Raw genomic sequence first — 14,301 nt, 5'->3', positions numbered from 1 at the left:
TAGCTTCGGTTGTCGGGGTTCGCTCCTCGCAAAGATACTCCGTTTGGATGCTTGGAAACAGAAAAGCACGTGGTGCTTTTCTGTTTCCATTCATCCTTTTGACAGCTGTTGCGCAAACACGCAGTTCGCACGGAAGTGCTTCCGTGCGACATGCGTGGTTTTCACGCACCCATTGACTTCAATGGGTGCGTGATGCGTGAAATACGCAGAGTTATTGAACCTGTCGCGTATTTTGCGCAGCGAACAAACGCTGCGCAAAATACACGGACTGTGTGTACTGCCCCATAGACTTCTATAGGGCATTGCGTGCCGCGCGAAAACCACGCGGTCTACACGCTGCCAAATCACGCTCGTGTGAATCCCCCCTAATATGGATGTTAAAATTCAGCTGCATTGCATTTTTTAATTTTGAGGCCATTTAATTACCAATGTAGCAGGGACAGGTTCTGCTGCTATGTTAAATGTGTCTATTACTAATGGGTGTTCTGAAAGAGGCAAAGTTTACAAATGCGACTAATAAGCCACGTCCATGCCACTCTTCTTTTGGAAAACGGGGAAATCAGCCTGTCCAGGCAGCTCTTACCACTTTGCTCGCTCGGGGGCAGGCTACAAGTGTTTGTCCTGTACTACTCTACTATATGTAAAATAAATAAACTTTGGAAGAAAGCGGAATGGTACATGACAAGATGTTTATAACGGCCCCTGTGTCTAGGAGAGGCCGATTCCGGTGACACTGCCTTCATACATCTTAATAGACGGGGGAGCAGCAGAGGTTACAGGGTGGGGGAGCTCCCAGCACTCAATTTTTAAATTTTGCCCTAACGTTGGAACAAAACAGCAAGATTTGCGACGGTGTAGAGGCCATAATTTAAAGCATTGATAATAGAATAGATATTACAGTTCAGAATTAAAAGAATACCAAAATAGAAGGAACCGGCTTTAATGTATAAACAGGTTTTTCTTAAAGAGTAGCAGTTGTAAAGTTTTGAGATTTGATTTAATACGTAGCAGTGCATTTTCTGCATCATTTATGTTGCATAGTCAATGTTGCAATAGATAAAAGTAGTATTTGTATGCTCATCTTTTTTATATATTACTAGAAGGCCCTGCACCTGTGGACTTAACATGTTTTGGCCCTCTGGTTACATAGACAATCTGCTGGTGGTCACACTACTAAGGACCTACATTTCCTTTTGACTTAATTTCCATACAGCATTACAGCTCTCTTAACTCCATAGCACCGATGCCCAGAGGATGTTCGTTCTGTACTTCACCTACCCCCTGGAGAATCTGTTTTCAATGTGCTGCAATGGTAAACATCTACTCTTTCCAGTGCCATGACAATCAGGTCAACTTCTTCCCAAGACCCAGTTTCCACATCCCTTATTTCTAACTCGTATGCATGTTGTGGCTAAAGCTCTGAGGATTGATTTAGACCAGGATCGCACACACTGTTTTGATGCAATTTTTGGCTTTTTTTTTTTTTAGCCAAAGCCAGAAGTGGATCCAAACAGTAGGAAAGGTATAAAGAAAAGATTGATACATCTTTTCTTTTGTGTTCACTTTTGTTAGATTGAAAAAACTGAGTCAAAAACTGCATCTGAACAGTGTGTGTGTGATCCTGGCCGTAAAAAGCTTTTCCTATACTGTAAGATGAAGCTGGCAGCACTCTAGGCTATACTGGCAATCCAGGCGGCAATAAACAAGGAGAATGGACATTAGTTGTTTGTTTTATTTTACACAAAAAAATATATTTATTTATGCTAATAAAAATAACAAAAAACAATAGTTTCTGCCAAGTACAGGCATACAATGTATAAACAGACTTTGGACATGCTAAGCAATGAATCATAATATACAAAATGGTTAAGCTTTGCAAAATAATCTCTCAAATATACAAAACATTTCAATATGAAAAGCATCAGGGTTTATGTAGAAGAACATGACAGCGTATTCAGCTCATTTTCCATCAGTAAAGTAGTAGTGGACGGAAAGGGTACTACAACTGCACGATTTACATTGCTGTCCAAACACACTGATGGAACATATGGACAGTACAGCCACATCATGAGGATTTGTAGTAGTATAAATGTGATAATCTAGAATAAGTCTGCAAATTGCGAGTGCAGAAGTACCACCTAGTGGTGAGTCACATTGGTGCGTATATACGCAGCTGTTATTGAGGACATGCACCTAATATATTTATTTTGCTTAAAAAAGGAAAGAAAAACCATGTAACAAAAAACATGCTACGCCCTCTACTAGAATCTGTTCCAATTCGCAATTTAAAAAAAAAAAAAAAGGTCATGGAAAGGAAAGGTTTCAAAGGCTTTAAAAACTAGCTAATGTTAATTCACATTTAGAAAGATTTAAATTTCTGAGGATTCCTCCACTTGCGTTTATAATTCTCTATTTGCGGCATTATATTCACCTCGGGACACAATTTCACACTCTTCATAAAAAGTTAAGTAGATACATTGCATGACTTATCTTGTACCGACCCCAAATTACAGTTTGTATTATAGTCCAGAGTAGTATTCATAATTTAACTGGATTCCAAGCAGAGATCTCCCAGCATTCCTTGCAAATTCAATGTCTGGGCAAAGCTTGCTTTGGAGATTTGGATTAGGAGAACTGTCACCTTAAGGGTAGGAACACACAGCGGATACACTGCAGATTTTCCGTAACGGATTTAATTGCAGAAAATCCACGGCGTATTACAGTAGCAGCAGTGTGGGTGAGATATGAACAAATCTCATCCACACACAGCGGAAAAAAATCTGCTGAGAAACTATTCATAAATTGAACTGCGATGCGTTTTTTAAATCCACAGCATGTCAATTTGCGCTGCGGAATCGCTGCTGTTCTGATGCGGGTCTTTCCCATTGAATTTAATGGGGAGGTACAACCCGCAACAAAAGGCCCACATGTTGCGACTTTTGCGGTGGAAACGCAGAGATCCTGCCGCAAAAATCTCAAATAAGAAAAAAAAGGAAGCTTTTTTTATTCCAAATCAGTAAGAGTTTATACTTACCCCTGCTGTAGTCATAGTAATGCGATCCTCTGTTCTGAGCGCAGGCTTACCTCCTGAGAACGTTTCATATCATGTAACTGCTGCAACGGTCACATGGACTATAGTAGCATCACAGGAGGCCAGCCTGCGCTCAGAATAGTGGGACATGTCGCCATGACAACGCCCAGGTGGTAAGTATAAAACATTTTTTTGTTGTTCCTGCAGTATTTCTACAGTGGACATGCTGCCTGATAAACTGCCCCACAATTTGGTGCGTTTTTTCTGGCGTAAACTCTCTGGGGTTTCCGGGATTGATACGCGGTGTACTTTGACGCAGCGTATACGCCCTTTGTGTTCCTACCCTTACAGCGGGCAATGATGCATTATAGGAGCTCAACTAAGCATTTAGGGAGCTGTATGCCAACAAATTTGTTGACGGTTTCCAATAACAACCAGCAGAATTGTTAATGCAGCTCTGCATCAGTACAGGCATAAGTAATAATACAATGCATCTACGAAGTTCCTCTATTTGTTTTTTTAGATCATATTTATATATTGTAAAACTTTGTCCAAATGAGAACATACCCTTTAAAGACTAAAAATTTTCAATGCACATTTTGCCTGGATTACTCCACAACACTCACTTGCCATTTATCAGATTCAACTATTATGCTTGTACCATGAAACACGTACTAAATAGTGCAGTAAATAATTCGGAAACATTCATTCTTCATCATCTGAAGTGGCTTCTAAGGTGCCTGATCAGGGTGGGTTATGTCATCTTGCTGTGTGGAGCCGGCATCCTCAGCTGAATGAGTGTCTTGTTCTCCTGTAAATGTTACTTTGTTGATGGTACTGTCTACTTTATCAGAGTCCACGTGCATTCTCCCTTCAGATTCACAAGCTCCTTTCTCAGAATCAAAAGATTGTTGCTTGCCATCTGAATAAAAGCTCTCGTCTACCTGTGTAGTCTCCTCATTAGATACATCCAGTTGTCCATGGTCATCTTCTTCACTTTGAGACTCACCTGCATCCTCATTTTCCTGGGCAAAGCTGCAGATCATCTGTGGCCAGCTGGAAGAACTATCGTCTTTAATCTGGAACCATTCAATTTTACCTCCTGCAAACAAATATATCAGTGTTATACACATACATATCACATAGAAACTAGGTAAAAACCAACTAAAATACGCTATGAGCTTCCTCATCAGAGGAAAAGAAAGAACGGACAATGTGCACGTTTGTTTCCATCAGCCAGCAAGTAAGTCACCATGTTAGGCCATGTTCAGATGTGGTCAGATTTGCAGCGGTGGAATTTCACAGAAGACTTCTCTTTCTTTGGTTTCTACAGCTTTTTTGTTTACTTAGTGAAGACATTGCAGAAAACAACGGTGTATAAAATAGCTTGCGGTGAAGAATTTACATTATGCAGCATGCTCAATCTGTTGCAGAAAGCAGCGGACCCCCACTGCAGATTTAAGTCTTTAGCAAGTCCAATGTGAAATCCGCCACATCTGAATGAATCCTTACATATATGAAGATTTTGCAGCAGATTCGTTGAGTAATTGGCACGAAATTACAGCAAAACCCACAGCGGAAAAATTTCCGCCACGTCTGAACATTCTCTTAAAGCAAGATCAAGAGTGAGTAAACTACCGATAAAAATTCCTTTATTCTGGCTTCTGGTCAAGCCTTTTTTCCTGCACAGAACTGCAGGAGAGAAAAGAATACTAGTATATTTTGGGCTATTATGTAGTGAGATATATACAGTATAAAATCTAACTCAATATAACCAAATACTCACCTCCCTCATCACCTTCCTTCTTTTCGGTCAGAAATGTTCTGGTCATATTCAGTTTCTTTACTGTGTGACACATGTATTTCAGTTTTGGTTTAGTACTTTCTCCATCTCCTGAGTATGATACAGCACGAATAAAAATGTAGTCAAATAAAAATGCTTATTCTATTTGTTCATACTTATATCAAAACAGGATTTCCTGTTTTATGTAGATAAAGCTTAAAACTTATACTGTCCTATTTAAGGGTAGCCCGTTTGGTTAATAGAAACCATCACAAAACACAGTGTACTTATGTCCGCTGTCTTCATGAGGGGAGCACTCGCTCTTCCTCATTGACCCACAGCCGTGACGTATCATCCTACGCACCATCAGTCAATGGTGAAGGTTCAGGGCTCCCCTCATAACTAGGAGTCCAATGTATTCTCAAAAGTGCTGTGCTGTTTTGTCTAATAGTACTGCACACCTGTCCCCATAAAATGAAGCCCTATTTATGGAGAGCGATCCGCTTTGTTGGCTGTATAAATTATTAAAACGCTCTGGTTTACATTCAGAGGCTTAAAACCCAAGCCCTGGTCCTGCACTCAGGGGAGTATACAGTCTATGCGATCAGGGGAGTATTCAGTCTATGCGATCCTCGGTGAGCTAAACACATCATTGTCAGAAGCAGCAGAATATACATCTATGATAGTTTGTGGTAATGTATCTGGCTGGTGTTTGGGTTGTTTAGCTGACAGTAATCCCTAGACTAGATCAAATCGTACCCACATCTCAGTTGTGGACGAGAATAGGTCTGTGCTAGTTTTCAGCAGAGTTCTTATTCACTTGTCTCACACAAAGATCTTTAAAATGGTGAGGAACTAAAACACAAAGTATATTAGAAGATTGTAGAACTGTTCATTCATACAATGAATAAAGTGTTCCTCTAATTCCATTTTCCCGCCCAATTTGACATCAGGTGTGTAGACACAGGGTGCAAACTGGGTGGTCCAATTGCCGACGCAACCATACAAGGCCCTGGCAATCTCATGCATGAGCCACAGCAATTGTACTGCTCAGAGTGCACCCTGCGTCTCTCCACAACCAATGTCAGATTGGGTGGGAGAATGGAATAAGAGGGACACTTTAAAGAGACTGTCACCACATTATAAGTGCCCTGTCTCCTACATAATGTGATCGGCGCTGTAATGTAGATAACAACAATGGTTTTTATTTAGAAAAACAATCATTTTTACCAAGTTATGAACTATTTTAGCTTTATGCTAATGACTTTCTTTATAGACAACTGAGCGTGTTTTTACTTTTGACCAAGTGGGCGTTGTACAGAGGAGTGTATGACGCTGACCAATCAGCGTCATACACGTCTCTCCATTCATTTACACAGCACATAGTGATCCTGCGTTGTTCACTATGTGCTGTCACATACTCGCACATTAAACCAGGACGGGATGTCTATTCACAATCCCGACACTTCGGTAACGTTTGTGTGTGACTTACAGCACAGCACATTGTGCTGTCATTTACAGCATGATCTCGCGAGATTTCGCTTGCTGTGCTGTAAGTACCACACAAACGTTACCGAAGTGTCGGGATTGTGAATAGACATCACGTCCTGGCTGGAGGTGATGTCTATTTACTGTCAGGACACTTCAGTAAACGTTAATGTGTGTGTATGTAACAGCACATAGTGAACAACGCAGGAACACTATGTGCAGAGTAAATGAATGGAGAGAAGTGTATGACGCTGATTGGTCACTGATTGGTCAGCGTCATATACACTTCTCTTTACAATGCCCACTTGGCCAAAAAGTAAAAACACTCCCAGTTGGGCATTAAGAAAGTTATTAGCATAAAGCTAAACTAGTTAATAACTTGGCGAAAATAGATAATTTTTCTAAATAAAATACACTGTTATCTACATTACAGCGCCGATCACATTATGTACAAGATAGGCCACTTATAATCTGGTGACAGAGTCTCTTTAAGCTTTTTTTGCAAACTACTATAAAGACACCTACTTTGCCCGGACTTCCATGTCAATGCTTTAAAGTAGTCCTGTCTGCTCTCCTCACATGGCTGTTCTAGTAAATATTCGTATACCTCATGAAATAATAATCCTGGAGCATTGTTTCTTAAAGCTAGTCATGTTGTTCCTCTGTTATTCTTCCTGAAAACGTATTAATTGGACACACCTTATTGATAAGGTGTATTGTAACAGCCATCTGTCAATTTATTCATACATTTCCAAGAAGAACAACAGATGATCATCTCTGCATTACTTCCTAGTCTGTATTGTCACAATAATCTAATAAATCATTGGTACTTCATTTTCTTTTATAAGAATCTCCCTGAAATGATCAATCTTGCAATGCATACAAAATAAATCAATTATCTAGTGTACTGCATTTTGGTATACTTTAAGTTGTTGAAGAGGATATTTGAATGAACCCTTGGTGCAAATATTTACCTTGATCTGGTATTTCTTCAAAAATCACACATGTGCCCAGAGCATCTAGAAAAGAAAAATATATCACCTTATATTTTATACATATCATCTAAACTTTTGAATGGTGGCTTACAGCATAACTGGAAAGCTTGATGTTTTTGAAGCCGGCATACAAACTTGGGTAATAAATAGCGAATGCCGTCCTCTACGTCTGAACACGCTTGTAAAATGTACTTGATGTCACTATGTTAAGGATGAACTATATTTGCCTGGACTTTCAATACAATACTTACATTTGTGCCTAAAAGATTGAAAAGTATACTCAGGCATGCTGAGCGCTATATCCATTCTGTCTACTGCATTATTGGACCTAACCTCAGCAAACTATAGCATGTGACAGCACTATTCTAAAGGATTATGGCGGTATGGGGTATACATCTGCTACTAAACCGCTGGTATTCTAGAGTAGGGCTGGTCCATTAAATCAATTAATTTGCAATGCAGATTATAATGCAGCCAGAAGAAGCGCTGTGGTGCACAAAGTACAAGACAGTAGCCCCGCCCCCACAGCAGGGTTGTGAAGCTGCAGCTAGCAGGGCCTGTGCAAGTTCTTGGTTTTTTCAGCCACCATGGGCCATTGATCAATAGCTCAGGAGATGCTGTCTTGATGTGACCTCTGGGGAACGATAAGAGACCAGAGGAACTCCGCTCATCTATCTCTATCCTGCCTTCGCGGACATAAAATGTCTGTGTCTACAGGTAGCTCGGCACATACTGCACTCACTTAGTGAGCGTTGCCTAGGTTCACACAAATCCCTGCATTTATGCATATAACCAAGAATATGCATATTAATCCAGTATGTTTATTTCCTGAATTACTCCCTGCACATAAAGTCGGGGGTATTTCCTTCGAAAAGCACACTGGGGTAAAATAATAAGTCCAGTCTACTGCAGAAAAGTAAGATCCAGTCTACTGCAGCAAGGTAAGCAATGTAACTGTGGATAATCAGAATATATTAAGGAATTGATGAGCATGCAATTACCTTATGTAAACTAATGGGGTTCAATGAAGTAATGTACACAATGTAAATCATGTGTATATTACTATATCGAACCCCATTCTTTTACATAAGGTAATTGCATGCACAGTAACTTACTAGGTATATGTGTAATATCTATTCACTAGTGCTCGATTTACAAGTGTACATACTGTAACTCGGAAGCCCCTCACCTTCATACTCCCCTGCAAACACGTATTTATCAACCTGCAAGAAGGGCTTTTCTGTGTTTATCCCCTGTACAGAAAAGGAAATTCAAAATTATCATCACTGGTGTTTTGTATATATTTAGATTCTAGACATAGACTTTACTGCTGCGGAGACATCGCTGATCAAATAGCTCAAAATATGGACATAAAAATGAAAACCAACGTTTAACAAAAGCATAATTATTTATTACTAACATTGCTTTGCATTTAACCGGTCTTATTTTAAGGAAGCTTAGTACTTTTATTTGTTACGCACGTCATTTTCAGAAAATTAAACAGTCACTAGTCGGACAACCTCCACAATATCTCAGGTGGTTCTTACCAAAATCTTGCACTTGTCACTTTTTTCTAAAATGTCAGAGTCAATAATTCCTGTAAACTCCACCAAGACCAGCTGTTCCTGAAAAGAAAGAACCAATAACACCAGTACAATCAAGCAACAAAATCTAATAAATAACCATTTGGGTATAAGGCAAGGTCTACACACAGACTTTTATTGCCCAAGTAGCAGAGATGAACAGCATAAGTCTCGTCTAATAATGGTGACGTATCTGCTGCCAAACTTATTTTATTTATTTATTTTTTAAACCTTTTTTCTTTTCTTTATAGAAAGTTATTTATTGGTCATGTGACTGTTGAACGACTTTCATGTCACTTCCTGAGAATTGCAAACAACTGTCTAGAGTCTACTACCATAGAATGGAGAAAACCTCAAGGCTTTCACATGTGCGTTGTGAACTCAGTTTTTCTGCTCGGTTATAAGAGCAAAAAAGGTCATTCAAGCTGTAATGGATCAATCAAACGAAGGTCAGCTCGACGGACCCCATCTACTTATAATGGGGTCCGCCGGGTTCCATCACGGTGTCTGTCGTTTTGCCAATGAAAACAGAAGTGCATGCTATGCTGCACGGTTTGTTTCCCAAACGGAGCTTCCACCGCAGATGTGAATAGAGCCTTAAAGAGGCTCTGTCACCACATTATAAGTGCCCTATCTCCTACATAAGGAGATCAGCGCTATAATGTAGGTGACAGCAGTGCTTTTTATTTAGAAAAACGATCTATTTTAAACCACTTTATTATTTTTAGTTTTATGCTAATGAGTGCATGACGCTGACCAATCAGCGTCATGCACTCCTCTCCATTCATTTACAATGCAGCATCGTATTCTTACTAGAACACGATGTGCAGCCACATATACAAACAAATTAACGTTAATCAAGTGTCCTGATAATGAATACACATGACCTCCAGCCTGGATGTCATGTGTATTCAGAATCCTGACACTTCTGCATCTTTTCTGTGAGATTTACAGCAAGGGAAATGAAATCTCGTTTACATCGTAATCTCGCGAGATTACGCATGACTTGCTGGAATCTCACAGAAAAGATTCAAAAGTGTCAGATTCTGAATACACATGATGTCAAGGCTGGAGGTAATGTATATTCATTGTCCGGACACTTGATTAACGTTAATGTCTGTGTATGTGGCTGCACATCGTGTTCTAGTAAGAACACGATGCTGCAGTGTAAATGAATGGAGAGGAGTGCATGACGCTGATTGGTCAGCGTCATACACTCCTCTGTACAACGCCCACTTGGTCGAAAGTAAAAACAGGCCCACTTGGGCATTAAGAAACTCATTAGCATAAAGCTAAAAATCGCTAATAAAGTGGCTTAAAATAGATTGTTTTTCTAAATAAAAAGCATTACTGTCACCTACATTATAGCGCCGATCTCCTTATATAGGACACTTATAATGTGATGACAGTCTCTTTAAGACAAAACTTAAGGCAGAAAGACCCACAAACAAGCAACAACTGAAGACAGCTGCAGTAAAGGCCGGGCAAAGAATCACAAAGGAGGAAACCCAGCGTTTGGTCATGTCCATGGGTTCCAGACTTCAGGCCGTCATTGCCTGCAAAGGATTCTCTACAAAGTATTAAAAAAAAACAAACATTTTATTTATGCTAATGTTAATTTGTCCAATTACTTTTGAGCCCCTGAAATAAGGAGAATGTGTAGAAAAATGGTTGCAATTCCTAAACATTTCACAGGATATTTTTGTTCGACCCCTTGAATTAAACCTGAAAGTCTACACTTCAATTGCATCTCAGTTGTTTCATTTCAAATCCAATGTGGTGGCATGCAGAACCCAAATCATGAAGATTGTGTCACTGTCCAAATAATTCTGGACCTAACTGTATATGCACCTTCACATTACAGCATTATTTCTATATTATGTTCCACAGTCACGCAAACACCACCTGACTGTAAGTTGCCGTTTATGAGTAAGTGGGAAGAAGACCTCCCGATAACTACCTTTAGGTGGCAATATTTCTGTACCACAACATCAAAAGGCAGCCATCAGATAACCTTGGCAGAAACTGCTGTAAAGATTTTACATAGAACCTACTTAGTACCTCAACACATACAAAAATGTATTTCTTCTAGCTCTCCTCTGTGCTTTCGAGATTGTTCTAGCATTGGATCGCATCTTCATGTCTGGTGGACATGCCCAGTAGCTGTAACTTTCTGGCAACAAGTTTTAGATCTATCTAGGGTGTTCGGGACTTAATTTCCCACTTCCGCCTCAGTATTTCTGTTAGGGCATAATCCCTCAAGACTGCGATATCAGATTCATTAATTGGCCCAATATATCTATGGCTGCCAGGATTCACATTAAGCATATCAATGGAAGTTTGCCTTCGCCTTCATACAAGGGGTGGTAGATAGAGCTTCTTTAGGATGCTGTGGTAGGTTCGCCCCTGGTATAACATCAGCAAGGGCTACCGTAATTGCCGACAGGTCCATGGTTTAATTAAAGGGAACATGTCTGCATTTTAAAATTACCTTTTTTCTCTCGGTCATGCAAGCTGCATCACCGAGAAAACAATATTTAATTCCACCGGCGTGGCAATTGCAGGTGCCATTGAGGTGAAACTTAATGTGCAAGTGCTCCTGCACTGCATGATGCAAGCCCCTCTGCTCTAAGTGATGGCTCTATCGGTCTCCTGATTGGTAGCTACAGCCGTCACTCAAAGCAGAAAGTGGCACTCGCAATCGCTGCTTCGGGGGAATGAAACGTTTGTAAGCTAAAAACACCCTTCCCCTATATCATCCTGTCAGCAGTTGTAAGGCTTTAAAACTGCGGAGAGGTGGTTTTTAAGCTTCTGATGCCAGCATCAGGGAGTAGGGAAGTGATTATTAGTGGACTCCTACCCTCCTTCCCCAAGCATGCTTTATATTATGCCATTATCTCTTACCTCTACTTCATCATCATCATCTTCTTCCTCAGGCAAGCAGTCATTGCTTACACTGGTCTTTGGTTGCTGAGAGGCAGCAATTGTATTAGTAGCCATTATAGATTTGATTGATGACGTTTTGAATTGCAGTGAAGGATTCACAACACTAGGTGGCAGCAGTTCCCCAATGCATTATGCGGAGATGGATAACAGTGGGGACAAGATCAGCTCTTCTGGATTTCTTTTTTTCCATCAAAAATGGTAACACATCCTAGTACAAACTAGAAGGAAAAAGATCCAAAACACTTATTTTTTTTCTTTTTCTGTGTGAATGAGAGCGGATCTCTTGAATGCAGTGAGAACGCTGACTTACAGACATAGTTTATATACACTTATATTTAATTCCTTCACTGTGTTGTCTGTTGCCTAAAGCTGTCCGAGAACATAGAAGTGGGCTAAACATTCCATATGAGTCTCCCCTCTCTATACCAACAAGAGTTGTTGGGGGGAAAGTAGGTTTGGGCATGTTGGATTTCAACATGCCCGATTCCTTGAAATCACTGAATAAGGCCATACTTACTCATACAAGGGCAGTTACCAATACCAGTTCTTTGCTCCCGCAGGACATAAGCCACCGCCAGATGTGTTATTCCCCCCCCCCCCCCCCAATTGAAATAAACACACTTGCTCTGTCAAGCATGCATGTTTACGGTAGATTCAGGAAAAATAGCTGTTGGCCGAACAAGTGTATGGCGCACACACAAACAATGTGCTTTGCCCATTAAGCAACAAGCAGTAGATAAACCAATTAGGCTTGAGATTCATGTCCCTATGGTATCTGTCAGGAGGCTCTATTATATGGTTTTCCAATCATTAGACACGGCATATCTTTAGGATATTTCATCATTTCCTGATCAGTGGAGGTCCATCTACCAGAACCCCCACCAATCGTCAGAACGGTGGCCCCTTCAGTTTATTCCCTGTACAGTGGCACCCCTATCCACCTGCTGTGCAGAGAACTACTACACAGCTCCATTCACACGCATTGTACTTTGTCATAGATTTTTGGTGCAGAATTCCCACAAAAAAATTGTAACAAATACGCTACATCAAATCGTTACATTTCATCAGCATTTCACCTATAAACAGATTTTCTATTATGTGCGCTACTTACCGCATATCAGACAAGCGAAAAGCTGCAATTACAGCTCCATAATAGAAATGCAGCTTTTATCACTGATTCACTCATCTCTGCTTATGAACGTTCATACAGAAGCCACACTTAACATGGCAGAGTAATAGAAGATCCCACTGCTCCCGTTCCGGGTACTGAGAGTAATAGAACATCCCACAGCGGGTACTGAGAGTAATATAACATTTCCCAGCGGGTACTGAGAGTAATATAACATCCCACAGCGGGTACTGAGAGTAATATAACATTTCCCAGCGGGTACTGAGAGTAATACAACATCCCACAGCGGGTACTGAGAGTAATATAACATTTCCCAGCGGGTACTGAGAGTAATATAACATCCCACAGCGGGTACTGAGAGTAATAGAAGATTCCCCTCCAGGTACTGAGTAATATAAGATCCCCCTCCAGGTACTGAGAGTAATAGAACATCCCCCAGTGGGTACGGAGAGTAATACAAGATCCCCCAGCGGATACGGAGTGTAATATAAAATTCCCCTCCAGGTACTGAGAGTAATATAAGACCCCCCTCCAGGTACTGAGAGTAATATAAGACCCCCCTCCAGGTACTGAGAGTAATATAAGACCCCCCTCCAGGTACTGAGAGTAATATAAGACCCCCCTCCAGGTACTGAGAGTAATATAAGACCCCCCTCCAGGTACTGAGAGTAATATAAGACCCCCCTCCAGGTACTGAGAGTAATATAAGACCCCCCTCCAGGTACTGAGAGTAATATAAGACCCCCCTCCAGGTACTGAGAGTAATATAAGATCCCCCTCCAGGTACTGAGAGTAATATAACATCCCCCAGCGGGTACAGAGGGTAATAGAAGATTCCCCTCCAGGTACTGAGAGTAATATACCATCCTCCTGCAGGTACTGAGAGTAACATAAGATACCCCTGCTCAACGCCCTTCTATTCTATGAGATGTAGGACTGGCTAGAATGTACTGAATGCTGGGAGAACCTCCTAGGAGTCCATACATTGTAGCCACAGAATGACAGCCACACATCACACAGTCATACATGCAGCCCATACCTTATCTTAGACGCTAGCGTCTGGGGTCTGAAGGACCTTTGATGATGTCATTATCATGTGATCAATCACATGTGTGGGAGGAGTTCCGTTCTGGGCCGTGCTGATGACGTTGCTGAACGTCCGTCGGTGTTAGAAGTGTTTAGCAGCTGCAGCAATATACAGTACATAGAACCCTGCTACTGTACTTATTGTATGTGCAGCCAGATGTATGCTTTTATTGCAGATGCGCGCCCGTGTGTAAAGCTCTGTAGAATGCGTGCATCAGTGTGTGTAGAGCTATGTAGTGTAGAATGCATGCAGCAGTGTA

At 40.8% G+C, this 14,301-nt stretch overlaps 1 protein-coding gene across 2 annotated transcripts; it reads right to left on the bottom strand.

Annotated features, from left to right (window-relative positions):
* Nucleotides 1-1,770: 1,770 nt before the first annotated feature.
* On the bottom strand, nt 1,771-14,085 carry GTF3C6 (general transcription factor IIIC subunit 6). 2 transcript variants are annotated; one of them, XM_075857568.1, is made up of 7 exons: nt 13,995-14,085; nt 11,785-12,044; nt 8,845-8,922; nt 8,487-8,550; nt 7,277-7,321; nt 4,818-4,925; nt 1,771-4,133 (listed from the first exon to the last, which is right to left on the bottom strand). In XM_075857568.1, the coding sequence occupies exons 2-7, from the start codon at nt 11,878-11,880 to the stop codon at nt 3,763-3,765; spliced, it is 762 nt and encodes a 253-aa protein (XP_075713683.1). In that variant the 5' UTR covers nt 11,881-12,044; nt 13,995-14,085; the 3' UTR covers nt 1,771-3,762. The 2 variants fall into 2 exon arrangements, with proteins under 2 accessions (XP_075713683.1, XP_075713684.1); XM_075857569.1 differs by lacking the exon at nt 13,995-14,085 and adding an exon at nt 12,938-13,014.
* Nucleotides 14,086-14,301: the final 216 nt, after the last annotated feature.

Source organism: Rhinoderma darwinii, chromosome 3, assembly GCF_050947455.1.
Source record: "Rhinoderma darwinii isolate aRhiDar2 chromosome 3, aRhiDar2.hap1, whole genome shotgun sequence".
NCBI lineage: Eukaryota > Metazoa > Chordata > Amphibia > Anura > Rhinodermatidae > Rhinoderma > Rhinoderma darwinii.
The sequence above is the reverse complement of the archived record's forward strand: the minus strand, read 5'-3'. Positions and strand labels throughout refer to the sequence as shown.

What these genes read in the sequence shown, in the direction of transcription:
- GTF3C6 (XM_075857568.1), bottom strand. Translation starts at nt 11,880, where the DNA reads ATGGCTACTAATACAATTGCTGCCTCTCAGCAACCAAAGACCAGTGTA. An exon ending in ATGATGATGATGAAGTAGAG is followed by an intron (nt 8,923 to 11,784) that starts GTAAGAGATAAT and finishes CTTTCTTTTCAG; the next exon opens with GAACAGCTGGTCTTGGTGGA. An exon ending in GTTTGCAGGGGAGTATGAAG is followed by an intron (nt 7,322 to 8,486) that starts GTGAGGGGCTTC and finishes TTTCTTTTCTAG; the next exon opens with ATGCTCTGGGCACATGTGTG.